Here is a 27,724-nt window from a genome sequence, read left to right as displayed (position 1 = left end):
GAGCAATTAGTATGCTGGAATCCGTTACACCAATCGCATACGCTGACTGAGTTAAGGTGCGTCCGTGTACATGAACAGAGACACTACCGCTGCAGCTGCTGCTATCACTGGAAAGGTATGAATGAGCCGGAGATATATGTCCACGGCTACCGTGCATATGCTTTATTCCTTCTTCCCTTTGTTTATTTTCCTTTACTGCATGTGTGTGTATGTCGTAAATTGGCTGCTACGTGTTAGCGGACACGGCTAGCTACGCAGCAGATTAGCTTCTATTAAAAGTCAGGGCTGTCACTGCACAGCGTATTTGCTAACAGCTAGTTCGCTAATATAAGTCAGTGCGGAAGAGTGAGCTCCGTACAGTTACCATGCCTCGTTCTTTTTCGGCTCTGGTCGGACAAGCCTCAGTCCTTGTTGTTCGGGAGCTAGCTGCTGGCCTAGTGGAGTGGCTACTGCCGGCACTGGGAGAGGCTAAACTGAAGTTGGGAGAGGCAGTGACTGTCAAAATGAAGTCGTGACACGACCACAACTAATGTCAGAATGAGTTTACTCATCAGCTGTCAGACATTAACTTTAAACAGAAACTACACTGCTAACTGTGCTCTGCACATTGGGTGCAGGACCTCATCCTTTAAAAAGCGACACAATACAAAGGTTTCTCTGTTGCACGTGTTAATCCTGGTGACTATATTTAGACCTGGACACTAGATTTTCATGTCACTAATGGTAAGTGAGGATTTGTGCCACTGCTGAGTTCTGTGAGAATCTGGCTTTTTGTTATGACCTGGAAAACAAGTTTTTGCAGTACACAGGGAGAGACGGAGAGCAATAAATATTTGGATTTTTTTTTTTTTTTTTACTGCCAGACATGTTTTTTCCCTTTTTTACCATCGCAGCTCCATTTGCAATGTCACACAAAGCACAACATATAACAAAGACACAGTACACATTGCAAGTAACAGCACAAAATCATCCCAGCAAAGGGAAAGAAATCAAAATGTGTTCTTTAATTTAAGGTTTTCATTAAGATTGCTTATGGAAAAATGCACAAAAATGTGACTTAATTAAAAAGAAGTTTTTTTTAACAATTAAAACAAGTTCTTTGATTTTCCTTATTTTTTACAGTTTCTTTGCTCTAGGGTTGTAATCAACTAAAAGAAGTCTTGGTCGACTGAAGCCCTGAAATTGGGTCGACAGAGTCTGACGGCGTGCGTCTGCGCAATATCATAGCCCATGATTTCTGAAAATATAGTATGTCAACTAGTCTTGTCAGTGTCTCAGCTCAGCTGACATTAATAGACAGCTGTCGTTGTTGCGGGCCGGTGCGCCTGCAGTTGTACAAAAAAATCAACAATTATTTGACTAAAACTCAGAAATATGCCAATTCTGATACGTTCATATACTCAAAACGGACGGAGCAACCTAACGCAGACAAGTTAGCTTACTGTTTTTATATGATATGCCATGTTTGTAATGCCTATGTCTTTGACATGGATGTTAGAGGACTGACTAGCCTGGAAATAGAAGACTGTTTTAATGTCTTTCTTTAAACTTAAAACACAGTTTCTCTCCTGTGAAGTACAAATTTGGCACAAAAAAGGCATCTAGATGTTTTAAACATGTTAGTAAATCTTTACACAGAGAAATGCAACACACAGAAAACACTGGTCGACACTGAAAAAGTGCAGACAAATGTACACAAGTAAGGGAGGGCAAGAGAGAAAACAAACTCACATAGAGAGAAACAGCACGTGCACACACACTTAAGTTTTTTCCAACTATGGAGTATGTCAGGTAACCTGTATGTTGGGTAACTTTTTAAAATTATCCATCTTTGCGCCGTAGACGGTCCTGTAACCAGGATGGCTGGGTTTGCCTGCACACATAAGATGTGTTAAAACTTTTAGTCTTCTTTCCTCCTCTTGGAATCCTCAGGCATTTTTAGCCCCTTCGTCACGAGCCAATCACCGGCAGCATTATCAGAACTTGATAACGTGATTAACTCCGTAGGTACTGAAACTTAGGGCCGAAAAACAAGGCATGTTTAGAGTATGCTTTTGAGTATCGAAGCATTTTGGTCGGTAATATTTGGGAAGTGGCTGCCAGAAACTTTATTCTTTTAGGCAGCTGGCTTTGGACCACACCAGACCACTGCTAGTTTTGTCCCTTAGCAGCTCGGTGTGACAGGAAGAGTAAGACGCACACACTCTCACTCATGCTGGGTGTGTGTGTGGTTACAAACAAAGAGACTCCAGGTGACAAGAATCACCTCAGCTGCTTCCTTTGCTTTGATACACTGTCTAGATTGTGTAATAGTGTATGTGTGTGAGCAGTTGCATACCTTTGCATGTGAGAAAGGAGTTCTTTGTTTGCGTAGTAAACTTCTACTTTAAAATGCATGCTCTGGCTAGTTTTTCTGTAAGGGCTGCTTTTGCATGGCGAAGAGGAAGTCATGTTAACTGTGCCAAAGACTAGGAAATTAAACATGTCCTCATTGGTACATGTTTTTGTAGCAGGTGTTTTGCTGGTGTGGATGTCATAATCTTGCACTGAAAAGTAAAAAAATATCGTTGTGCTGTCCCGTTTAGTTCCTCTTTAAATAATGTTGCCTAGCCCAAGATGTGTAAAGACAATAATCCATCCACACTATTACTTTGTCCTGCTGTGTTCTCATATCTCATATATCTCATATTTTGTGGAGATTAGACAAGGGAGCTGGTAGGATATTCTCCAGATAATATCTGAAAGAACTTTTCAAGTTTCACACTTACAACCCCTCCTGAATGTCCTTGTGTGTGTGTGGCAGGGTTTACGTTAACTGGTATATACCGGTTTTGGTCGTGGTCACGTGAATTTGGCGAATATAATTCAAATATTAAAAAAATCAATAATAATCAAATGCTGTATTTACTGTTTGAATGTGTATTTGTGAAAAACAAAATGCTTTGCTCACATACAACCCTTGCAATAAAGTTTTCTGAATCACAACAATCAATCACAGAGATCACCACTCCTGACCATCTAAAAAGCGATGTGTCAAAAGTTTTTGGCTTTCCATGAACAAGCTGAAAAATAAAGATGTCACTCGACAACGAGCAACATGAGGGGACACCTGCCAACACTGCACCCTGGCAAACTATAATTATAATTATGTTAAATATATTAACGCTGTCAAGAGTCAATGTCCCATGCATGGCCCAGTGGACAGAACGTATAACAACCACATAATATTAAGTTAAAATGTATTAAAATTTTAATTAAAAATTCAAATATAATTCTAATATTAAAAATAATAAGGAATATAATTTGAATCGGATTATAGAGGAAGATTGACAGCCCTAAAGCGAACCTAACTATAAAATAATTTCTTTAAAAAAAATGTTTTTATTTCATCTCGTCCAGTGTCCCATGTCATCATGTGGTCATGTGACCGATGTAGACTGATGAATTTGTAGCTCAGATGTGCAGCGAGATGCGGTGCCACTGATGACAGCTCTGCATGGGTATAGAGGGTTGAATTTCCATACTGCTTGTGAAGGAATTTTGGCTGACTGGGGCGAAGCTGGGGAAGATCACCACCATAATACCACGATTCTTGCTCCAAAACCAAATCAAAACAGCCCAAAAGAAGCCGTCTCACCGAGGAAAAACTGAGTGACTGTAGCTCAAAGGTAATGGTTGTGGGCTTCATTCCCTGCTCCACTAATCTACATGCTGATGTGTCCTTGGGCAAGACACCTAACCCCACATTGCTCCTGGTGGCTGTGTGTGTGAATGGTATGAAAGATGAGTGATAGAAAAATGCACTGCACATACTGTAGATGCACTTAATGAGAGTGAGTATATAGGGGTGAATGTCAAACTATAGTGAAAAGCAGCTTTGAGTGGTCATCGAGACTAGAAAAGCCCTATATAAATTTAAACCATTTACCATTACATGACCCGGTTGAACATGGTGTTTTGGTGGCAGTAAGTCAGCATGTCTGGTTCTAACTGTTATAATGTGTCTTCTCTACCCAGTTGTCCGTCCAGCACCATGGGAAAGAAGAGTCGAGTGAAGACTCAGAAGTCAGGCTCAGGAGCCAGCGCCGTGGTTTCTCCTAAAGAGATGTTGAACCTCATTTCTGAACTGCTTCAGAGTAGGTTTACTTCAAATATATACATCCAGTCCACCTTCACAGACTTGGAAAGTATTTTGGTAGCAAAAGTTCTGTGTACTTGTGCCAGTAAATTGTGTACGCATATACGAAAGTCACATGTGTATCATAAATTTTGAAGTCACAGAATTTTTTTTATCTAACCTGTTACAAGTTCAGAGATACTTTACAGCTACATAAATCGCATGCTACACCTCACAAATGAAAATCTTCCTACTTTCACAGTTTTGCTACTGTCACCACAGTTTATTTGGTGAAAGACATCTGTACATAAAGAAATGGGGAAACTGTTCACAGTTTTACTCATACCACCACAGTGTATTTGGTGCTAATCCCATTTGCTCTCCTGTATTTCACAATGTGAGGAAATGAACACATTTTGAACACTTGTAAACTTATGTTGCATTAATTCACATGAAATGAATGCAACATAAGTTGTACATTTGTGGAATATTGTCTCACAAATGCATTCATTTATCTATTTGTTGCGGACAACTCGATAACTACAGCTGTTGTATCTGCTGCTGTGAGTCTCAAGCTCTGCACATTTAGATAAGTATGTTAAATAACCTGTTCAGCAGAAAAACACACAACATCAGCATCAGTTTGTAAACCTTTGTTCCTCATCAGTGACTGCACTCGGTTAAGGCAATTAGAACTGTGCTGCAGGCACCTCATTGGCTATCAGAGGGCGACCAGGTGCTTGTGGGCACTGTGTTTGTGACCACTGATCTAGATTTCAGAACACATTTGGTGTGTTTCCACCAGCTCTACTCGGCTTGCCTCGCCACGGCACAGTTAAGTTGCATATCCATTAGCATAGTACCTGCTACCAGGTACTTTTTTAGTACCTGCTCTGGCAAGGTTCCAAGCACGCTGAGTAGGTACTATGCGTCACATCGTCTGACTGCCGGCTACTGACTGGCCAGAGTGCCGTCACAGGAAGAGACATCTGACACAGAAATCAAGTCGAACAGCCAAAAGCAACTGCTGTACAAGTCACTAGTTGCTCGTTTGTGTGTCTGTCGCATTTAAAATGAAGTGACTGCAGTTTCACGTAGCCGTGCTGTGATATAATGGTATTATTAGTTAAGTTAGTTTGTTAATTGTTCCATATACTAATACTTTGCTGTATTTTCCGGTCAGTCTGTCACAGTTAATGTGTGTTTGGCTGTGTGGTTCAGCTGAAATGATAACAACTGAGGTGTTTGTGGTTGCCCTGTGTTTTTCCCAGAATGCAGCAGTGCAGCTCCCTCTGCTGGTAAGGAGTGGGAGGAGTACATCCAGATCAGAGGCTTGGTTGAGAAGATTCGAAAGAAACAGAAGGGTGAGTAGTGAGGACATGTGTGCACATGCAACATATTTTCAATTTGGACTTAATGAATTACATTATGCTATATATATATATATACACACGTGTGCGTGTGTGTCAAGGTAATACATGAAATACTTGTTTAGTTCAGTCAGATTGTGATAGGGAAACAGTTGTGTGAAAAGCAATTGTTAATTGTTTGTATGTTCAGGTTTGTCAGTGGTGTTCGAGAGCAGCAGAGAGGACTACTTTCCAGACCTGATGTCCTGGGCTACAGAAAATGGTGCCTCATGTGACGGCTTCACTGTGACCAACTTTGGCACTGAAGGCTACGGACTGCGGGCCACCCGTGACATCAAGGTGAGTCCAACACACTGATGACAGCTTCATTTTTTGTCACTTTTTGTAAGGAGTAGGGAAGTTAACCCGTACTACTGACACACTGTTGCACTTAAGTGGTTTGAAGTGTGTACAATTCATTATGAACCAGGACATATGTTTATTTTGAGGGTTTTTTTCACCACCCATCCCTACATTTGTGTGGGTTTGTGTGTAATGCAGGCAGAGGAACTCTTCCTTTGGATTCCCAGGAAGATGCTGATGACAGTGGAGTCAGCCCAGAACTCTGTACTTGGTGAGAACGTCTTAATATTACAAATATTTGTAAGGAAACTTTTATTCTTGAAGCAAATCTCAAGCATTTACTGCAATGAAAACTCAATGGATTATTTGCTGAAGTGAATGAATAAGAATCTGACGTGTGTGGAAAACCTGCTCGACCAAGAAGGCTGTCGACCAAGAAGAAATTCTTGGTCGACTGAAGCCCTGAAATTTCGATTCAAAATCGACTCGGGGCTGACGGCTCTGAAAGCTTTTTGCATCACGTGCATCTGAGCAATATCATAGCACATGATTTCCGAAAATATACTATATACTATACTATACTACGTTGATATCAGCGTGATATCAATTGTTGAGGAATATTACGATTATTTGTCTTGGTGCATGTCCTCGCACAGAGCAAGACTCAACATAGGAGCTCAGCTTTGCGGCTGAGACACAAAATAGACCACTTTCGTTGTTGTGGGTGAGTGTGCCTGCAGTTATTAAACGAATCAATGATTATTAGACTAAAGCATTGAAATATGCCAATTCTGATATGATCATGTACTCAAAATGGACGGAGCAACATAATGAAGACAAGTAAGCTTACTGTTTTTATATGATATGTCATGTTTGTAGTCGAGCTGTGATATGCAAACTGACTTTTTTATCGGCATCTATTTTCGTAAAATGCTGCCACACTGCCGATTTCTTTGACATGGATGTTAGAGGAGGACTGCCTAAAATTAAACGCTCAAAATTAAATAAAACCACTGGACGTTCTTTAATCTTTCTGTCTCCTGTGGGTTGGGCTAATCCAAAATACTGAAAACAAGGAGGGTGTTCTCCCCGGAACAGGGGGTGCTCTGAAAACACCCCCGCTAGCACTTGGTATATTCCTCCAGATGAAATCAAATTAACCATAGACTGTATGAAATTAACACGGCATAAAGTTGACTTATCAGAATTTGAGTCGAACCAGAACGTATCAACTCATAAATCGACCAGTCGACAGGGACTTTACAGCCCTACTGCTAAGTATGTGAAAACTAGGTTTCAAATCACGCAGTTCAGCAAAACACTCACTCTGAGATGCTGTGGATGTGTCCTGTGGAGGGGCCAATCATACACACACACACACACACACACAGTTTAGTGGGGACCAAAGTCCACAAACACTGCTGTTCATTAGTGTTTGACCAGAATGTTGAAATGTAAATGCTCCAATATTAAATCACTTGTTTTAACAAAGTTGTAGTGAAGCAACATTTTCAGTTGACATACAGTTCACAAACACAGAGCTGGTTTAGCTACAGTCCTGTGCTCTGTCTTTCTCTTTCAGTGGTACCACAGCATCACAGCATGAGTCTGCTCTTCTTTCTGTTCTTCTTTACATTATTTCCTCATCTTTAGGAATTAAATTAAGTGGCAGAGTTTTTCTGTATGTATTTGCATCGATGTAAGATATTTTCACAACAAAGACATCTCAGCTAGCAAGCAAACCAAACGCAGTAGTTTAGGAGCAGGTGCAGTTACTCACGAGTGAACTGCTGATAAAGCTTGCTGATGGTCTTACGTCGTAAATAGTGTTTGAGGAGGAGGAGTTATTCGTACTATGCTCCGGTCTGTCTTTGAACAATATTTTTAGACACACCAAAAAAATCCTGAACAAAAGACTGAAGAGAAACTGTTATCAGTCTTTACTCCACAGTTTTTCACATGTTCTCAGCCACTCCTAAAGAGGAGAAATTCTGCATTTGCTTTACACTGATTTAAGCATTCGTTTTAAGTAAAGCATTACCCTGACTGCAGTGTTAATATCTCTTTACAGGGGTTGACTTTTTACATTAATAATTAAGTAAATATAGAATATGGAAAATGTTGCATACAACTAACAATGGTTGAATTAAAATTAAATGTGACACATGTTCTTATTACAAACTATTCTAGCAGGATTAAATCGAGAGACCAAATTTTGAGTCATGAATTTATGTTGTGACCTGGTCGGAACAACAGCCTTCCTGGAGTTTGCGTGATTTGGGAATTAGGTGGCCACTCTAAATTGACTGTGAGTGTGAGAGTGGATGGCTGTTTGTCTCTATGTGGCCCTGTGATGGACTGGCAACCTGTCCAGGGTGTAACCCGCCTTTCACCCCGTGTCAGCTGGGATTGGCATCAGCGCCCCCCGCAACCCTCACATGGAGGATTAAGTGGTAATGGATGGATGGATTGAAGGAAGTCATTGTGTCCCAGAAGCTGCTGCAGTCTTTATCATTAACAGTAATGTCAAAGAAGACAATAACATCAGTTTTGTGAGTCTGTCCACAGCAGTAAAATGTTGCCCTGTAACTGACTGTAACCTCTGTGCCTCAGGTCCCCTATACAGCCAGGACAGAATCCTCCAGGCCATGGGCAACGTAACACTGGCTCTCCACCTGCTTTGTGAGCGAGCCAACGTGACGTCACCATGGCTGCCGTACATCCGCAGTCTTCCTCAGGAATATGACACGCCACTGTATTACCAGCAGGAGGAGGTGGAGCTGCTGCTGGCCACACAGGCAGTGCAGGATGTTCTGAGCCAGTATAAAAACACGGCACGCCAATACGCTTACTTCTACAAACTGGTACAGGTAGGCAACACATACACGCGCTCAAACTTTTTCTTATTTTTGTCTTTTGAAAAAGAGACAGACAGCAGTCATATTGCTGCTAGGTCTGGGCAGTATATTGATATTATATCTGTATTGTGAAATGAGACAAGATATGGTCTTTTTTTAAATTTTGATCTTGATGAGGTATCTGTGATGACTTCTCCTAGTTTTAAAGGCTGTTGCATTGGTAATCATCATATTTATTATATTGAATACACATTAGTTAAATAAACTAAATATTATAAAATTAATATATATATATAGATTAAAAATTCATGAAATTGACAAAATAGTCACTTAATAACACTTTAAACACAATTTACAAAATGTAATCACATTTATAGGTAATTTCATTGTTTGTAACACATAAATTATCTTTCATTTAACATGAAAAAGCCAAAGAAATAAACCAGTTATTTTCTGAAATAAAAGGTAGTAACTGAATTTTAAGCATGTAACACAGATCATAATCACTCTTAAAAATATCTACTATTTTTAAGAGTGTATTTACAGTGTATTATCAAAGAAAACTTGTCATGAGTTCAAAGAAATGACCTGTGTGCCACTTTATATCCAGAAATATCTTGTATATTTGGATATAGCTAGGGCAATATAATGTCCAAACTCTCCGTGAGGGCGCGTACCTGCTTCTTCAGCTCTTGTGCGCCGACGGAGTTTTCAACTGTCAGTATCCTAGTCTCTGCTTCATCTAGCCGCTTGCGAGCTGCCTGGAGCTCCGTAGCATGCTTGTGGATAGTCTCGGCCAGAGGGCTAAGTTTTTATCAATAACTTTAATAATGTCGGAAGTCATTACGCTTAGAGCTTAAGCAAGGGCAGGGTCGAGCCCGTCTGCGGTATCCAATTCGGTCTGGCCACCATCTTGTGTGTCGTGCTGGACAAAGAACAGTAAAACTAATAGTGAAAACTTCTTTTTTAATTATAATTTGATAGCAAGCAACTTGTTAATGTTGGAATTTAGAAATGTTTTTTTGGGACATGGATTAATCTATAGAGACATTGATCATGTTGTATGATGAAATGTTTTCTAAGAGGCCTAGATAACTGAGTGGGATACTAATCTGAATATATGCAAATGTTCTATTTATAAGCATGAAGCATGTGCTGAATCAGAAATCATCTTCTCAGCAGCTACATAGACAGGGGGTTGAATGTTTACAGCCGTGATGGAAAACATGTTATAAACTTCACTAGTTTATATATGTTTGACCGATACTTTGACTGTTTCACTTAATTATATATATAATATTACACTTTGTATTTGGGTGTCAAAATACAAAGAATAAACACAGCAATATGCTTTGGTTAGTCTGTTAGTCCGTACACTGCTGTTCTGGTGGATCTCCACTAGAAGGGAGTGTTGTGTTGTGTTTTAGGTGTTATTGAGATGGCTTAATAACCTCATTGCTGTAGAGGCAATTCAATTCAGTTTTATTTGTAAAGTGCCAAATCACATACATTATTTCAAGGCACTGTAAATAGCCTTGAGATAATGTATGGGTTGGTCAGTCACCCATTACCGTTGGTTTCACTGTTGTGATGCTGGGAGCTGTCTTAGTGCTTTGGTGCTGAACACTTTTTTATGACCCATAATGCAATTTTCATGTATCATATTCAAACTACTACTACTACTGGCTAACCAATCATCTATAGAGACTGAGAGAGGAATACCACAAACAATAATGCAGTTAGACAAATAAATCTAAATGTTATACTTTATTAATCCCCTTAGGGAAATTATTTCTCTGCATTTGACCCATTCTAGAATTAGGAGCAGTGGGCAGCCACACTTAGTAGCACCCGGGGAGCAATGGGGTTTGGGTACCTTGCTCAGGGGTGAATGATTATAGTGACACTGGCAGCTTATTCACAGAAGTTAAATAAAACAGATGGCAATGTTTAAGTAACTAAACCCCTAAACCTTCTTTTTCAGGGTTTAAATCAGTGTATATAGTTGCCTCATAATTTAATTTACTGATCCAGGTGCAAATCTTCACAGTTTTCAATTCATTTGAATGAAACTTCATGATGTTTATTTAAATAGGTAATGTAATAACTTGAAAGACAAAATGCAATTCATAAATACACATGAAAATCCTGCAAGCCCCGCCCCCCGACATTTCAACTCTGAATTTTTTTTGTCGAGGTGAGCATGTGTCGATTCTCGGTCGTTTTGTCGAAAAAAAGTCCCATCCTTAACACACATATATACACACACACACACACACACACACACACACACACACACACACACACACACTGTCTTTGTCCTCTTCCTCCTCAGATGACCGGGCTGAAAAATTAGCTTGTCACATTGGCTTTGAATTGAATTGACCTGAATGTACCTTCGTCAACCCCCTACCCCGCCCCCCTCCTGTGATAGAGCACTGAACCAGGAAGGTTCTGGTGATGAACAGGGTTATGAAGTGGAAGAGATGGGTGAAAGTGTTAGTCAGTGGTGTGGAAGCGGGTGAGACTGGTTACAGTGGTGAGTGTGTGAAGCCCAGTCGGTTAACACAGGTGAGGTACAGTAAGGTGTGGCACAGACGGGTAAAATTGGCAAGAGACAAACAGGTTTAGAGGAGCGAGACACAGACTGACACAGTTGTCTCTCCATCTCAAACCCTGTCTTGACGTCTTAAAATTTTGAGCAAAAACACTTGAAAAGATGAACTGAAGTGCCTTCAGATAATGTTTATGTATTTGTTTAGGAAACAAATAAAATTAAAAATGTATTGTCGCACGAAAGTATAAAAAGGTTAAATGCACCATTGTAATGCACTGTAAATTTATTCAGTTATTCAGCACCATGACTCAAAAATAGATGTGTGTGGCCAAATATACCAGACTTTATACACACGCGTACACACACACACACACTTATAAGGTAAGGTAAGGTGTAAGGACATGGCAGCTCCCAAAATGTTAACAGATGTGTGTTTTCATCACTGATTTAAATGCAAGTGCTTGTCTTTCTTTGGCTCTAAAAACAGGGTGAAAATTCATTATTGCCATTTGAGACTGAATTCATATTTGGGCAAGCACATGTTTGTATTGACGGGACCTTGATATTGCAACTTCACCCCATCCACTGTCAAGACATAATAATTTCATAAAGTTGACAGCATGTTCTGTTAAAGAAGACTTGAAACTAGTGATTGAAACAGTTGACTCCTCAGAGAAATGTTTACTGATGTTGCAAATCAAGTGACTAGTAGAAGGTAATTTTCTCATAGACTTCCATTATTTTTACATTTATCATTAACATCATTAGGTCATCATTAGGTGGACTCTAACTCAAGTGACGACATATTTAATTCCTCCTACTTCCAAGGGTTCACTTTTCAAAACAACTAGTTTCATATAGGGTTGTCGGTGTGAGGACAATACAGGACCTTGAAGTTGTTATTGATGTGTCCCAATTGTCATACCCAAGTCTATGTCCATACATCAAAGATCCTTTTTATGAAGTGATTTCCCAGTAAATATGCCCTCACATTCCAAATATGTCTCCATTGTAAAGGTGTAAAGACTCTCCCATAGATTCAGATCTACCTTTAACCCACTTCAAGTACACATCCACACTCTGTGTGTCCACTGTGGCACATGATGGATGACCTCTGTCTTTGCATACTAATGCATCAAGAGCTCAGTGTTTGATGCTCTGTGTATCTGTATGTTTGTGTGTGTGGGGTTGGGATTTTATTTGGATTTAAGGCTTTTTGACACAAGACTTGTTATTTCTCTTTTATTTACTTGCACATTAATAATATTTTTTAAACCTGTGTCCAGTCAATGCATCTTTCATTTTAAAGGAATTTTACTGATCACAATTGTGACTAGGGCTGCAACTAACAATTATTTTCTTAATCCATTTATCTCTGAGGTAATTGAGGTAATTGTTTGATCAATAAAATGATGATGAATGATTAATTGTTTTTGTCTACAAACCAAAATGATTATGTTTTAATGATTTATTTGTTATGTGAAACACTCAAACCTGAACATATTCAGATCTAAGAAGCTAAAAATCATGGAGCTTGTTTCAACTATTAAAAAAACCCTGATTATTTGATAATACTAATAGTTGACAATTAATTTTGTAATTGGTTCATCATCGCAGCCCTAACTGTGGCTTTATTTGTAATGTTTATTCCATCCTACTTTACCGAGTGTTATGAATACTCTAAATTTGAGTTTAGTGCTGGTCGTGTCAAAGTAATGGAAATTGTGAATTTATTTAAAAGGGTTACGTGTCATTAAAAAATAGGTTCAAGCTCGATTTTTGGAAAACATGACCGTCCTAGTCCTAGCTGTAAGTGTAGGGTCTTACAGCCTTTTAATAACTCATAACCACAGCAGAACTCTGTGGATGAGGTGTGGGAGACGAGAGGTCAGTCTGGTTACATGGAACGTCGACCAAATTGACCACATACCCCATCCTCTCCTGATAGGACTGAGTCAAATGGAGCACAGATAAAATTGTTTTTGAATGTGGCCACTTTGGTTAACTTGACTAGCATGATCCCTCCATAGTTACCTGTAGAGATTAATCAGTGTCACTTCTGGACATGCTGTAGAAACGCACCTCCACACACACACACACACACACAGAGAGCAGCTATTCACTTCCAGAGGTGAAATATGATGTGACCACTCTATTTTACCCTGAGGTGTTTGTGTGTGTGTGTGTGTTTAGGAGAGGTCTATCGGTGTTAAGAGATAAAAATGCCCTACCACCAGTTTGATGAACTGGTACCATCGGACCATTGTGTAGTGGTTGTTTAGGACAAGGGACTTCATGGGCTCCAGTTGGTCTATTCGGGCCTGCAGATAGGTGAAGTACTGCAGTCATGATGGTCTTTCAACTGCTGATCTCTTTTCTTCAACTAAATCATTCCCTGTACCAGCTTTCTGAACTTGGTAAAATCCAGCAGAGATGTTTCTAGGGTCTCTGGGGCCTATGGCCTGATGTCAGTGCTCTGTGGCTGTGTAGGCAAACTATTGCTTAGTTTGCCTACATGTTCAAATTAGAGATGTCCGAACTCAAATATCGGGTTGAATCCAATACAGGCATTTTTAACTGATTTATGTGGTTGCCAGTTAATTTCTTAATTGTGAGCCAGTCCTTTATGTTAGATGTAGGTTGTAGCAGGGCTTTATCAGCCCAGCAGCATGTATGATTACCCTATTGTTAAAAAAAAAAATAAATAATAATAATAATTATAATGTACAACTTACCATAGCCCCTCCTTGTGGTGACCCCACCATCACTTAAAGATCTACTGTGTAACACTTGGTACAGCTTACTGGTTTTTGGCAGGTATGTTGTGAGAGAGTGAGACACCTTAGTGAGAGAGTGAGTGTCCATGTCTCAAGCTGGGTCTCGCAGCACAGGGGGACTATCAGTATCTCATTCAACTGCACATACACACAAAAAAACTGAAATATCCCTTTAAAAGCAATGTAGTTGGATGTGATCTCTCTTGTAAGGGGACTTCTCTATCTCTCACACGATCACTGTTGTAGGTGGTGGTGTCATCGGGCGCACGCGCACACACACACACACACACACACACAGACACAGACCCTCTTTCAGGCCCAAATTGATGAGGCAGATTTATGATGGCTGCTGGCCACAACAAATTAAGCTGACAGTGATGTATGGGGGAGAGTGAGTGTCACACTGCACTAACGGACCTCTATGTACACACACACATGCATGCGGCCCAATGGTGGCCCCCCAACTCCCAGTCTTTCTTGTTAGGCATCCTTGTCAGGCAGCCCATACCCCCACCGTCCCACCCCTGACCATATCTGCATAATGAAATTCCTCACACTGATTTGTGTTTTTTTTTTTCTTTCCTCCACCTCCCTCTGTCTATCCCCAGACTCATCCTGCAGCCAGCAATCTGCCCCTGAAGGACACCTTCACCTTTGATGACTACAGGTCAGTGTGTGGGACAGGGACCCAAAACCAGAAGGCCCATTGTGCCAATGCAGGTGATGCAGACCTGCTCAGGTCTTGCCACGGTGCTTAAGGGGCTACACCAACTGTTAAGCTACCAATTAACTTGCCACTGTTTCTCTACAAACTAGTCTGAATACGTAGCCGAGGTAATGTGTGGTGTGAAAGTTGCTTGTCATCCGCTGAAGCTGGCTTTTTACTGTCATGGTATTTCATATCTGTGGTGACCGCAACAGCTGTAGTAGCTACACAGATACCACTGGGACTGCAAAGGTTCAGGCCACGGGTGCTGCTCACCACATGCACTAAATGGCGTTGTTATGTATATATCTTTATGTGTATATGTATATATATATATATATGTATGTATGTGTTTGATAGGTGGGCAGTGTCTTCAGTGATGACCCGTCAGAACCAGATTCCCACTGAGGATGGCAGTCGGGTCACTCTAGCCCTCATCCCCCTCTGGGACATGTGTAACCACACCAACGGATTGGTAAAGTCTCACACTCACAAACACACAAACCTAATAGGATAGTTCACCTTGTCTTTTTTGGTTGTATGAGGTACTGACACATAGTCAACAATCCCTGACAATGTCTAGAAATCTGCATTTTTAGTAGGGATTAGCAAAATGTAATTTATCTGCAGATCACCACTGGCTACAACCTGGAGGACGACCGCTGTGAATGTGTGGCACTGCAAGACTACAAGGAGAATGAACAGGTAACTACTGCCCACACTTTAATATTGGTCTATCTGCTCCTCTCTGTTACTGCCTGCTGTCTGTCTGTTCACATTCCTTCTTTTCTATTCTTCATCTCACATATTACTCTATTAATGATTTTAAAAGCTTAAAAATGTTGTTTTTTGTTGTCTAACAACCTGTCTGATATTTTACTGTCAAGTTTTCCATCAAGATTGTTGTGTATTGTGGGGCTAATATTGGATTCATGTTAGTGAATCCAATATCCTCCGCTTGAGGATCATTTGCAGGCTGATATAGGACTTGGGCTGATCACCACCATCACACCAGTTTTGAAGCATGACATGTTGGCAGTCTATCAGAAGGCTGACACCATTAATTTACACATTTAAAGTTACAATGTGCAATTATTGATACCAAAACAAAAGCACAAACAAATGAGAACATACGTGAACTAATTAATTAGTTAATTGTTTACCACTTTTATCCTCCCCAAGAGGGTAGCAGTGAGCTGGTGCCACTCCCAGCTGACATACAAATTTAGATAAGCATAAAGCATTAAGCATAAAGCACACATTATGCTACATGTGGGCCACACGGCTGCATTGTGGCTGGCACTGTTGCCTTACAAGAAAAAGACGCACGTTTGTGTGCATGCATGTGTTTTATCCGGGTTTTCCTCACATAGTCCAGAAACTTGCAGACATTAACTGAACAAAATGAAATGAATTGACCTTAGGTGTGATTGTGTAAGTGAATGGTTGCATGTTGGCCCTGTGATGTACTAGTGACCTGTCCAGGGTGTACCCCACCTTTCATCCCATGTCAACTGGGATTGGCTTACGTTCCGAGATTGGATTCCAGACTGCCAACATATCATGCTTCAAAACGAATGTGATTGGTGATTGGCTCAAGTCCTGTATCAGTCTCCAAAGGATCAATAATGGTATTAATAGCAAATGAGGGATTGTTTAATGTGACTTGTCCCCATAATGTCCCTCCTGTAGATCTACATCTTCTACGGCACGAGATCCAATGCAGAATTTGTCATCCACAACGGCTTTTTCTTCGAGGATAACGCTCATGACCGGGTGAAGATCAAGCTGGGCGTCAGCAAAAGTGAGCGCCTGTACGCCATGAAGGCCGAAGTGTTGGCCCGAGCCGGGATCCCAGCGTACGTCCAAACCCTTTCTTCATCTCACTCTTTACGAGTTTTACATTACATGTCATTTAGCAGATGCTTTTATCCAAAACGACTTACAATGGAATTGAGTACAATCAGCCAGGGGTGGAGTCGAACTTGCAACCATTGCGATTATGACGTCTTTCACACACAGGGTACCGGTCTTAACCACTGCGCCACTCCATCCCCATTTTGTTTTTGCAAAGGACAAACTTTGCTCTTCCTCCCTCTACAAATGACTTAATCTGTCAAATGGGCCTGAAGGAGTTCACTCTGAAGTCTTGAATGTGGGTCAAGGAGACTTCCAGGCCAACATCATGACCAACTTCACTAACCCTTGTTTGTCTACAAGAGATATTTGAACCTATTAGTCTCCCAGGCATAATTGAAACATAATATGAATGTTGCAGCAGGTCTCTTTCATTATCTCCTTCCCCAACAAGTTTCAACTTCCAATCAGCCAGTTTCATCCCTTTTCATCACCACAAAGCATAATCATTTTATCATTAGGCTCCCAATTTTTATGTAGTATTCTCAGCTCTGTGTTTCTCTGTCATCTCTTATTGATGACAGTTGCAATCTCAACAGTAGAAATGAAATGAAACATTCTCCATTGTTGCTGGGAGCTGTATTAAATTGACAGATATGCTTGTAGATCGTTTAAAAAGGAGACAAAAACTCAGTTGCTGAGATGATGTCACACATCTCTCCTCTTTCACCTCTGCTGTGTTTCTGTCTGAAAAGTACACAACTGAGCACATCTGACTTGTTTCATTGCTCCGTTACAGAATACACTGTAACGGATACACATATTACACATATTATATTTATGAATTTCTTGACCCAAATAGTCTCAGAAACCCTGTATTATGCAGCACTGTGGGCCGAACCATTAAAGAGATAATTTCCAGTTTGGCTAATGATAGCCATTTTTGATATAGGGCACAATTTCACCACAATTTTTTTCTTTAACCTTTATAGATGACAAATCCAGTGAGAAACGAACCTTCGTTCTCCACGGTCACGGAACTGCTATAAATGACCCAACTACTATTCTAGCACCACAAACTAGCTTGCAACATAGATTACATTACATTACATGTCATTTAGCAGACGCTTTAATCCAAAGCGATTTACAAGGGAGTACAACCTGCCAGGGGTGGAGTTTAACTTGCGACCATGAAGTCTTTGCACACAGGCGGTCTTAACCACTGAGCCCCTCCAGGTCTTACGCTGATGCCACGAAAAAAGTGATTTTAGCCATTTAACAAAAGGCTCACCTAGTTAAATCTAAGTATCCTTATGTCTACATCGTAAGATTATTTTCAATGCTTTATCTCACTGTTAAACTGCCCTTTCCAACTAAAAATTGTCACTCACTCTCCCACACCACACCAAAGTCCAGAGAGCAAATCACACCACATCACACAGGAGAGGATTTTTGGAGTCCTTTACTTTCATCTACTTCATTTAGGGGTCGCCACAGCACATAATCCGCCTCCATTTTGCCCGGCTCTTTGTGTCTTCTTCTGTTACACACTGAATTGTCTTGTTTTGCACCCACCAGTATGTGTCATAATGTCTTCCTCATGTGAAGATGTACAGCTCAGCTCAATTGTCTCATGCTCTTGTATCTAAGGAAGTGTATTGTGTAACCTTGTGTGTTTGCTGTTCTTTACAGGTCGTGTGTCTTTGCTCTGCACTGTAATGAACCTCCAATTTCAGCCCAGCTCCTGGCCTTCCTCAGAGTCTTCTGCATGACTGAGGGTAAGACATATATACATACACACACTAGAGATGTAACGATATGAAAATTTCATATCACGGTTATCGTGACCAAAATTATCACGGTTATCAATATTATCACGGTATTGTTAGATGTGTTCAAAATGTTCCAAAAGTACTGAACACACACACACTGAAATCTTTTAACCAAGTTTTATTTGAAAAAAGATATTTTATATTATATGATTATTATTATTATTATTATTATTATTATTATTATTATTAATAATAATTATCATCTGACTGACTGACACACACACACACACACAGGTCCTCACTCTGTGTCGTATAATAATTAAGTAGCAGCGGTCGTACACAGCATAAAAATAAAATAAAAAAACACAGAAACAAACACATTTTGGTCTGCTACGGTACCTGTCGTCTGCACACTACTCGCTTTCGCGAGACAAACCATGACGTTTCCCACTATTCCGAAATCCCGTTTTTGTTGACTTACCCGCTGAAAAGTTGTGTGTGGTGGTCACGGAGATGGCTCATCATATTGGAAGTGGCTTCGCGCCGCGAAGTTCGCGGAGATTTTTTTTTTGCATTTTCTGCACAAGGATTGATTGTCTTCAATTATTTTACTCTCAACATCCTTTAAAAATACAAAATATGCCCAGATTTCTGATCTTAGGGGGGTAATCTCTGGAGCGCAGGTGGCTTCAGCCGTGTTGTCGCTGGACAGACAGTGCAAACTGCGCATGCGCGCCCGCTTGAGCGAGTGCCGTTCAGGTGCTGCTGCTTCTCCAGGAAATGAGCAGTATCACTGTGAGTTTTTCGGTAATCAGTTGCGGTAATCAATCACGGTTTTAACGATAATTAAAATTTGAAACGGTATGATAACCGTCGGGAATTTTACCGCGGTTTATCGTCATACCGGTAATCGTTACATCCCTAACACACACACACACACACACACACACACACACACACACACACACAGAAGCTGTGTCCCAATTAAGGGACTGGACCCTATGGAGTATCCTCCGTCGACCGAATGCTTCGGAGGACTAGGAAGTCAAGCGCTGCGAAATGAGACGGTCCAGTCTACCTACCCCCTGGTTACGTCACCAATCCTCCAGCTTCTTCTTCTTCTAATTATGGCAGGCGGTAGACGACACTTGCCTGCTCTACGGCTCCCCCTAGCTAGCGAAGAAATTTTGTACGTCTAAATTAAGTTATTTGGTTGTTTCATATAAACACATTTTTTTTAATTATTTAATCCTTTTGGACACATCTTTCAAGGATGGAGAGGAGTCTGTCCATCCTCCTCTCGTTCCTTTCCTCCATCTCCCTCTGTCGCTTCATGTCCTCCCTGAGGAGGTCGCCAAGTTCCCCCTCCTTGTCCCTCTTCCTTTTAGAGTGCCTCCGAGGTTGTGGCAACTGCACCTGCACCACCTCCTCCTCCTACTCGCCACCCTCCTGTCGTCCACCCACTGCTGAACTTGGCCCTCATCTGTTCTCAGGGATGGAGGCGATAAGGACAGGCGGAGCAATGAAGCGCTTCTGTCCCAGCACCTCATCCATGTGGACATACCTGGGCCAAGTTGCAGCAGTGGGCTTCCCACTCACTCCTTCCCCTGAGCCTGGACACTTGCAGTCCTGAAACAGAGGATTCATCATTAAAGTGAACAATAACAACAATGAAATACATTTAAAAAAAAGTATATTATTAATGCCCATGATAAACCAAATATAATGTAAACCACTGAAGAGACAAACTAATATATACATACTATACAAATTTTTTTTTTCAGGTTGTCACACTTTTTTGCCTGCAAGGGAGTTATGTCGCCCTGCAGGCCCATTGTTTCCAAAATACTACTATTCAGAGACAATAGACAACAAGGGAAGATGTATCAGTAGTTTTAGCACAGGGGTTTTAAATTACACATGGTGCTGCCCCTTTTCAGAGTTAAAATTATCATTATAGGCATAACATTACGCTTATTTTTAGGAATTACCAATGCAATATTTACAGCCAGGCAACACTGGCCGATTTTTTTGCCCCGGAAAAAAGGTGGTCCTTTTCACCTCTCAGGCAAATAAATTCGGCCGTCTGCTCCTTGGTCCCTTCAAAATAATAAAATGATTACGGTATGTTTCTTTCATACCACCAACTATAATTAGTGTACGTGGCAAAATAAGCCTTATATACACCCGCCACATCTATGTTAAGTCAAGTTTAACTTAAAACAAAAGTGTAAAAGTTACGCCGTGATTGAAACGACTGTTTCCTGGTGCTTGCAGACAGCGAACAGCAAAGCCAGTCTTGTGACTTGTGCTTATTAATTACATCAATAGCGGCACAACTTTTAGTACAGAAAACACGTTTAATTTGTTTTGTTTGATTGATTTGTCATACTTACATTTCATAACAAACTCGCTGCTGCCACTCGAGACGCTTCCCTCCGTCATCTTGTTTGTATTGGAACAGATTTGCCGCTGGCACGCAAAGAATTATGGGATATGGTCAGATACACCTGCAACCTCCAAGCTGCAAACCTGGTTGAATACACTAAAGTAAAGCACTCCACAGTTTGTGATACTCATGTGGGACAGATGTCAAGTGACTGCTTCTTCCACACCCCAGCAGAAGGGAAGAGACAAAGAGGAGGTGGAGACATAGGAGACAGAAGAAGTGGAGGTTGAGGAGACAGAGAGGTGTAGTTATAGGAGACAGAGAGGGGAAGAGCAAGGCCTGTCCCTTCCCAAGCTGCTTAATTGATCAAGGCAGGCCACCAGATGTGTGGAAGGGGAAGTCCACCGGGGGGGTGGAGTTGCAATATTCATCAGCATGTATGCAGAACAGCAGCAGTATCATAAATCCCTAATCACACAAGGCCACATCCTCCTCTGTCACACAACTTGTCTTCATGACCTTGATATATTATTTACTTTTTTTTGCTTTATTTTAATCTTTAAAATGGCCCCCAACGCCTTGTGTGTTTGTGTGTGACATAACAGATGTGACATGATGGAATACTCACGCACGCACACAAACCCACACACACACCCAAGGTGCAGCACTCCTCTTTCATCTTCCATGTAACTGAGCAGTAGCGTACCGTGGGGTTTCAGTCAGGGCCTTCAGTAAAAAAAAAAAAAACAAAAAAAAAACATCCACAAACACCGACTATATTCACGAGACAGTTGATCTGCAACAACCATAGCGCACACGTACACCACTGCACATCTATAGGCTACTGCATCATTACCACCACATCTTCTGTTATGTCACTCAGCAACCGCAATTTCACAAGCCACTATATGACACAAAAACAAGCTTCCACATAAGCATAGGCGTCAGCTACGCGGGGAACACGTCCACGGCACTATTTATGATCAACAGTTTTGTCCTCACCAGTGTTATCAATTTATCATTAACACTCGAACTACCGTAAATGATGTACCTCTTCGGTGTAGGTCTTCCTCTTGAAATAATTTCCTTCTCTTCTCCAAACGATCGCGTGAGAAGTGCACACGAAGGAGATCAGAAACATGATGGATCGGTGGTGTTACTGCAGTGGCCATAGCTTACTTCAAAACCCGCCAAAGGTTCAAACGTCGTTGATGACAACAGCAGGGGCTAGTGCCAGACACATCGCTGGGCCTGGGGCGTTCTGTCACTATGCATCAAAATTTGATTGGCTGACGACACACATCAGTCAAAGTTATAACAAATAGGAAATGGCAGCTTCAACGAAAGGCCAGCAATGATACTAGAGCAAATCCACGGAGCTAGGATGCGTTTAATGACATCCAGGAAAATCCAGCTCAGCTTCACAAAAAATAACCATATTCTTTCTGGAAATATAATCATAACATACTGAAAAAGTAATTGAATTCAGACACGTTCAGACACACATTAATTTGATTATTAAAATAACTTTTCAGGCAAAAGTCGTTAGATGCCGTTACTACAGGGATTAAAGTTCTCCATCACTATGGCTAATTTCCATCAATGGTAAAACAATGAAAGGAGAAGAAACACCTGCATGTGTTTTTGTTGTGATTTAGTTTTGGCCATTCAATCTAATCATCTTCAAGACATTAAACCATTGCTGCTCTCAACCAATAAAGCTAGCCAGTGGCGTAAGTATTGCTGCAACTGGTGCAGATGCACCGGGGCCCAGACGCTGTGGCCCATGAAGGAAGAAAAAAAAAACAGCTGTCCAGAACTGCCAAAGGCCCCTGTTTTTGTGAATGGAATGGGGGGGGGGGCGGGTCAGTAAGGTAACTCTAAGTGGCTACAACGCCGTGGTCACTGATCCACTGCTGCTGCCTTCTCTATCCCACCACTGCTTATACTGCGTTCATTGACCTGCCGTTAGCTGCCTGTGTTCGTATCCCACTCTGCATCTTGTGCTGCTATGGGCAGAACGACTCAGACATAACTGCCAGCAAAATGCCAACGATACTGCACAACCCGACCCACGGGCCGGCCGCGTCGGTTCGGGTTGCAATTTTTAGGCCCGTTGAGAACTCTAGTTTGGACCAACTCTTGTGTGAACAGAGGCACATTATTTTCGTACAAGAGAGCAAACATGTACCACACAGCCCCTCTGAGTTACAATTCCTTCTGTTATTTAGGAGTTTCTTACAGGCTGACACTTTATCTCCTTTTCTTCTTCTCCACTCACACACACACACACGGTACAAACAAGGCCACATCCCTCTTAATGGGCCAGGCTTGGCCCACAACACTTGCATTATGTACTGTATGTAATGGGTGGATTATTTGTATGACTACGATACAAAGTCAAGCCTTGCAAAAGGTTTTATTGATAAGATTGAAAACACAAGAACAAACTGGTAATACAAAATCACTGTCTTCTTTTAAAATGCTGTTGGTCTTGAGTATTTAAATGGTGTAGATGAAAGCCTTCTTACTACTTGAATGCTGCATTAAAGAACAGAAGTTGCGTTTTCACACCATACTCTCTGCCACGCAACTGCATGGCAGAAAAAGGGGACCTCTTTTAAAGTGTGGTGTGGCGCAGGCTTTAATTCTTGCATTACTAAATAGCCATCGCTCCTACAAAAATACTACAAGCACTTTTGTTGACACGTTTTCCATCACGCTGCATACATGGTGATTGATCTGATTGGTTGTAGATCTATCCAATTACGTACAGAGGAATTTTTTCTACGTCCATTTGTCATGCCTCTTGAATCGTTACTCAATTGGCCAGTATAAAGCTTGCTCTTTCTTTGTTTGAATCCTTTTTAACCACAGTACACTACATGTAGCATGTGCTAACAAGTCGCTTCATTTCAGAGGAACTGAAGGATTACCTGCTTGGAGAGCGGGCCATGAACAAGATCTTCACCCTGGGCAACAGTGAGTTTCCTGTCAGCTGGGAGAACGAGATCAAGTTGTGGACTTTCTTGGAGATGAGAGCTGCCCTGCTGCTCAAGACCTACAAGACTACATCAGAGGTCAGTTCGTAGGAGTCTTGCTTGTGAAATCAGAATTTAACAATTTACCTTGTGTAAAAACTTGAGGAGGGAAGTACACATGATATTTGTCTTGTGGTTAATTTCTTGTGGTAAATAATAATCAACCCAGTCCCAGCAACAAGTCCAAGCACTCAGACTTTGCTTAAATAATCTGTGGTCTGACAAGGTGAGAAAAAAAAGTGCTATTGGAATATTATTAATCAAATATTCTAAACTCCAGCACATGAGAGCTAGTGAAAGTAATGCAGGGTTCACCCCGTGTTGAGCCAACAGGAGCAGCTGGCAAGATGCATTCAAAGACCCTGGTCAATTTCATCACTTCTGCAGGATGTGCAGCAGGTTAAAGATGCATTCAAGAAACCTTGTGAATTTTTATTACTTCTGCCAACATTGTTCAAATATATGCAGGGTGCATACTGTATATTTGAATATATTCAAACGATTTATGGGTCATTATTAATTTGTTGGTACTTATTTTTTGGAAAACGTGACAGCTCTATTACGGATGGCTCCATCCGATATCAAATATATCGGATTTAAGACTATGAGCTGCATCACAAGATACACACAGTATAGTGTAAGACGTGTTGACTAAGATGTTTCATACCAAATCTATCATTTTGCTGCAAAGCCTGTGATTGCTTTTCTAGTAATCCTACATACAGTTCTCTCTGATTTTCTTCTTGGTCTCACAGACCTTGTTTGCTGTGGCCCTTTTTCTGTTATTTTGAAAATGCCACTGTACATTTGTTAAACTACTTAAAATTACTGATAGAAGTTGGGTGAAATATTTTGGGAAAGTTATGGAAACATTTTGAAAATGAATCCAGTGACCCCTGGCTGTACATTAAGGCGGAGCTAAGATCACCATTACAAGAAGATAGAGTGTTGAATTTAACAAGAACTAAGAAATAGTTTGCATGAATGGTATGTCTGCTATTTTCTGCCTTCCTCTCACAACCTTTTGCTATCTCTCTCTCCCGCTTTCTTTCTGTCTCATGTCTCCTGACGTGGTCTCTTCCAGGAGGACCGCACCATGTTGGAGAAACCCGATCTATCCTTGCATTCTCGCGTGGCCATCCAGCTCCGCCTGGCTGAGAAGCACATCCTGGAGAAGGTGTCGTCTAGTGGACAGGCCAAACGTCAGCACTTCCAGCAGAAACTGGAGGAGGGCGCCCTGCTGCCTCACTATGAGGAGAGCGACATCGCTCTGCTGGAGAATACGGAGGCAGACACAAAGCTTCCTATTATTCTGCGTAAGCTGGAAGAGGTGGAAGAAGGCCAGGAGATCCAAGCGGAGGAGCACAATCACCTCCTTAACGGAGAGAAGTTGGTGTACAGGATGGAGGCTGATGTAGAGCCAGTGCAGGAGGTTCAGTCAGCTTTGGACTCGACTGGAAGTTCAGAGAAGAATGGCCAAAGAGAAGTGGCCAAGCGAACTGAAGAGAATCTCAAAGAGAAGAGTGATTAAATATATTCAACTCCACAGCCACAGCCCATGCTATTTATTTATTTTTGTGTCTCTTAAATGACTCGGATACGTAGATGCTGAAACAAAACAAAACAAAGACGATAGAAAGTGGGCAGAACTGTGGTCATCCAGCGTGGCTTTTTCTCCGTTGTCCGCTGCTGAACTTCACAAACTTGAACCAATCAAAGTTTGTGTTGACATTTTGAAATGAAAGTTAAAACCTCCCTGATCTTGACCGTTTATTTTGTTTGTTTAATTACTGCAGTTAGTCTTCACATGTGTGCAGTATGTTTTGAATCGACAATCATATTGTATAGAGCTTTTTTGTTGTTGCAGACCATCACTGGCCTGTTTCCTTCCTGCTTAATATCATTTCAAGCTGAAGAACAGATGGAAAAGAGAAATGTTCTTATTTTCCCAAGACTAACAAACACTGGCCAAAAGGTAACACTTTACCATAAGATGACCTTATAATGGATGAATCAATGATTTCTAATTAAGTTTATCATTAATAAGATTTTATATAAAACAGGAAATGACTAATTGTCTGCTTCATCGGATATTTATTATTTTTAGCATAGTGTTAACCAAATAAATAACCTAAAAATAAAGATTAAAAAAATCATTATAATGGTAGTCTGACTGTAAAGTGATACTGGCTTGAGTGAAAGATTATTTTTGCATTTCATGACGTAGTTTAAGGACTTTGTTTATTTTAATGTTTTAAAAGAATCTTGATGAATGTATGTTCATGTCAGTGAGTATTTGAGGATGTCACATAAAGGGACTGATGTGTGACACAGTTATTGGTGTTTGTTACTCAAAGCCATATATATATGTATATATACATATATATACAAATATATGTGTGTATATATATATATATATATATATGTGTGTGTGTGTGTGTGTGTGTATATATATATGTGTGTGTATATATGTGTATATATATATACATATATACATACATACATAAAAACATAAATAAAACCCGACTGCTCACACCAAAGTCCATAGAGAAAATCGGATAACATCACTTGTAGCTTGTGGGCACACAGGAGCTGCTGGCCCTCCGCTGCCTCTTGTGATAGGCTTGTGTCACTGAGGTAAACCTGAACAAAGGATTTCAAATGCCAAGTCACTGAACAACACATATAAACTTACAGATGGAGGCAGCAATGGATCAACAACTCTTGTGTGCTGTAATATAAAATCACTGATTTTCTCTATAGATGTTGGTGTGAGGAAGTGGGTGATTTACAAAGCCAAACAATACGACTGTTAAAGACGGTAAACTTTTCTGTTGTTCCCTGTAGCTGCCATGTTTTCACTGAGCTTGTGCACACCTGCAGCGAGCTGTTTCTCGGCACAGGAAGTTATTTGTTTTTTTGTCAAGAAAGATGTAGAACATTGAGCTAGTTAAGTGAGAGGTTAGAGTTTGACTGAAAACATATAGATGTGCACATGAAAAGTTTCGGAAGTGAATTCTTCTGCTCAAAAAACCTGTCCCCTCCCACCCCTGCGATGCTGCTCTATACACACATTCTCCCCCTGGCAGGTCTGATAGTATTGCTTGACTGAAGCGGTTTTCAGATGGATACAAATAATGTACCATTTCTGTTCATGAAGACCAAACAAAGGCAGAACAATAACCTTAACAACAAAAATCCCTGCAGCTTTTTCACACCAGCCTGTTGAATTATTTAGGGAAATAGATTACAGCTGTTCACCTGTTGCTGCTCTTTACTGCTGGTTTGTTTTCAGAAATAATTGTTGGTTAAAGTACAAATAACACCACAGGTGATTCATTTTTAAACGTAGCCTATTCCACCTTTTTAGACATGCTGGTGTAGAATCAGACATGGAGTTGACCCGTTACATTTCACAAGCCTTCCTGCAAATAACAAAGTGGAGTTCATGGTTTTCTGGTCACGGCCATAGCCAGTTGGCATGTGGAGACCCACCGACGCGCTTTAGACCAGTGGTTTCCAAAGACTGGATTGCTATTGGGATTTGGGTCACAATAGTTTGCCATCATGAAAACTGGGTCCCCATGTAGAAATTTGGTTTTTGTGTTCACGTGTTGCTTGGTTGTTTTGAGAATCCACTGCTGCACCACATGAATGCTTTTTCCATCTCAAATCTGTATTTTTTTAATGCAATCGCCACATTCTTTAACCAACCTCTGCTGCTTTTCTACAGATCTCTGTACTACTGTGTGTGTGTGTGTGTGTGAGAGAGAGAGAGAGAGAGAGAGAGAGAGAGAGAGAGAGAGAGTATGTCTGTGTGCGAGAGCTCCTAGCTTTAACAACAAAATCCAGAGAACCCTCACCATTTCACTGTATGCAGTAGTTGTTGATGTGTAAAAGTCTGAGATTAAACTTCATCTCATTTCTCAATTCTCCTG

The 27,724-nt window shown here is 40.8% G+C and overlaps 1 protein-coding gene across 2 annotated transcripts; it reads left to right on the top strand.

The window, feature by feature from the left end:
• On the top strand, positions 1–26,174 carry setd3 (SET domain containing 3, actin histidine methyltransferase). 2 transcript variants are annotated; one of them, XM_058615746.1, is made up of 14 exons: positions 31–115; positions 3,536–3,668; positions 4,018–4,136; positions 5,389–5,481; positions 5,678–5,826; positions 6,028–6,100; positions 8,443–8,699; positions 14,630–14,688; positions 15,088–15,202; positions 15,358–15,432; positions 16,420–16,586; positions 18,277–18,362; positions 23,665–23,825; positions 24,871–26,174. In XM_058615746.1, exons 3-14 carry the CDS (start codon positions 4,034–4,036, stop codon positions 25,315–25,317), a joined length of 1,785 nt encoding a protein of 594 aa, XP_058471729.1. In that variant the 5' UTR covers positions 31–115; positions 3,536–3,668; positions 4,018–4,033; the 3' UTR covers positions 25,318–26,174. The 2 variants fall into 2 exon arrangements, with proteins under 2 accessions (XP_058471730.1, XP_058471729.1); XM_058615747.1 differs by lacking the exon at positions 3,536–3,668 and having other exon boundaries at positions 1–115.
• The last annotated feature ends 1,550 nt before the right edge of the window (positions 26,175–27,724 follow it).

Source organism: Solea solea, chromosome 18 (genome assembly GCF_958295425.1).
Source record: "Solea solea chromosome 18, fSolSol10.1, whole genome shotgun sequence".
Taxonomy (NCBI): domain Eukaryota; kingdom Metazoa; phylum Chordata; class Actinopteri; order Pleuronectiformes; family Soleidae; genus Solea; species Solea solea.
This window is presented reverse-complemented; position numbering and strand designations above follow the sequence as displayed.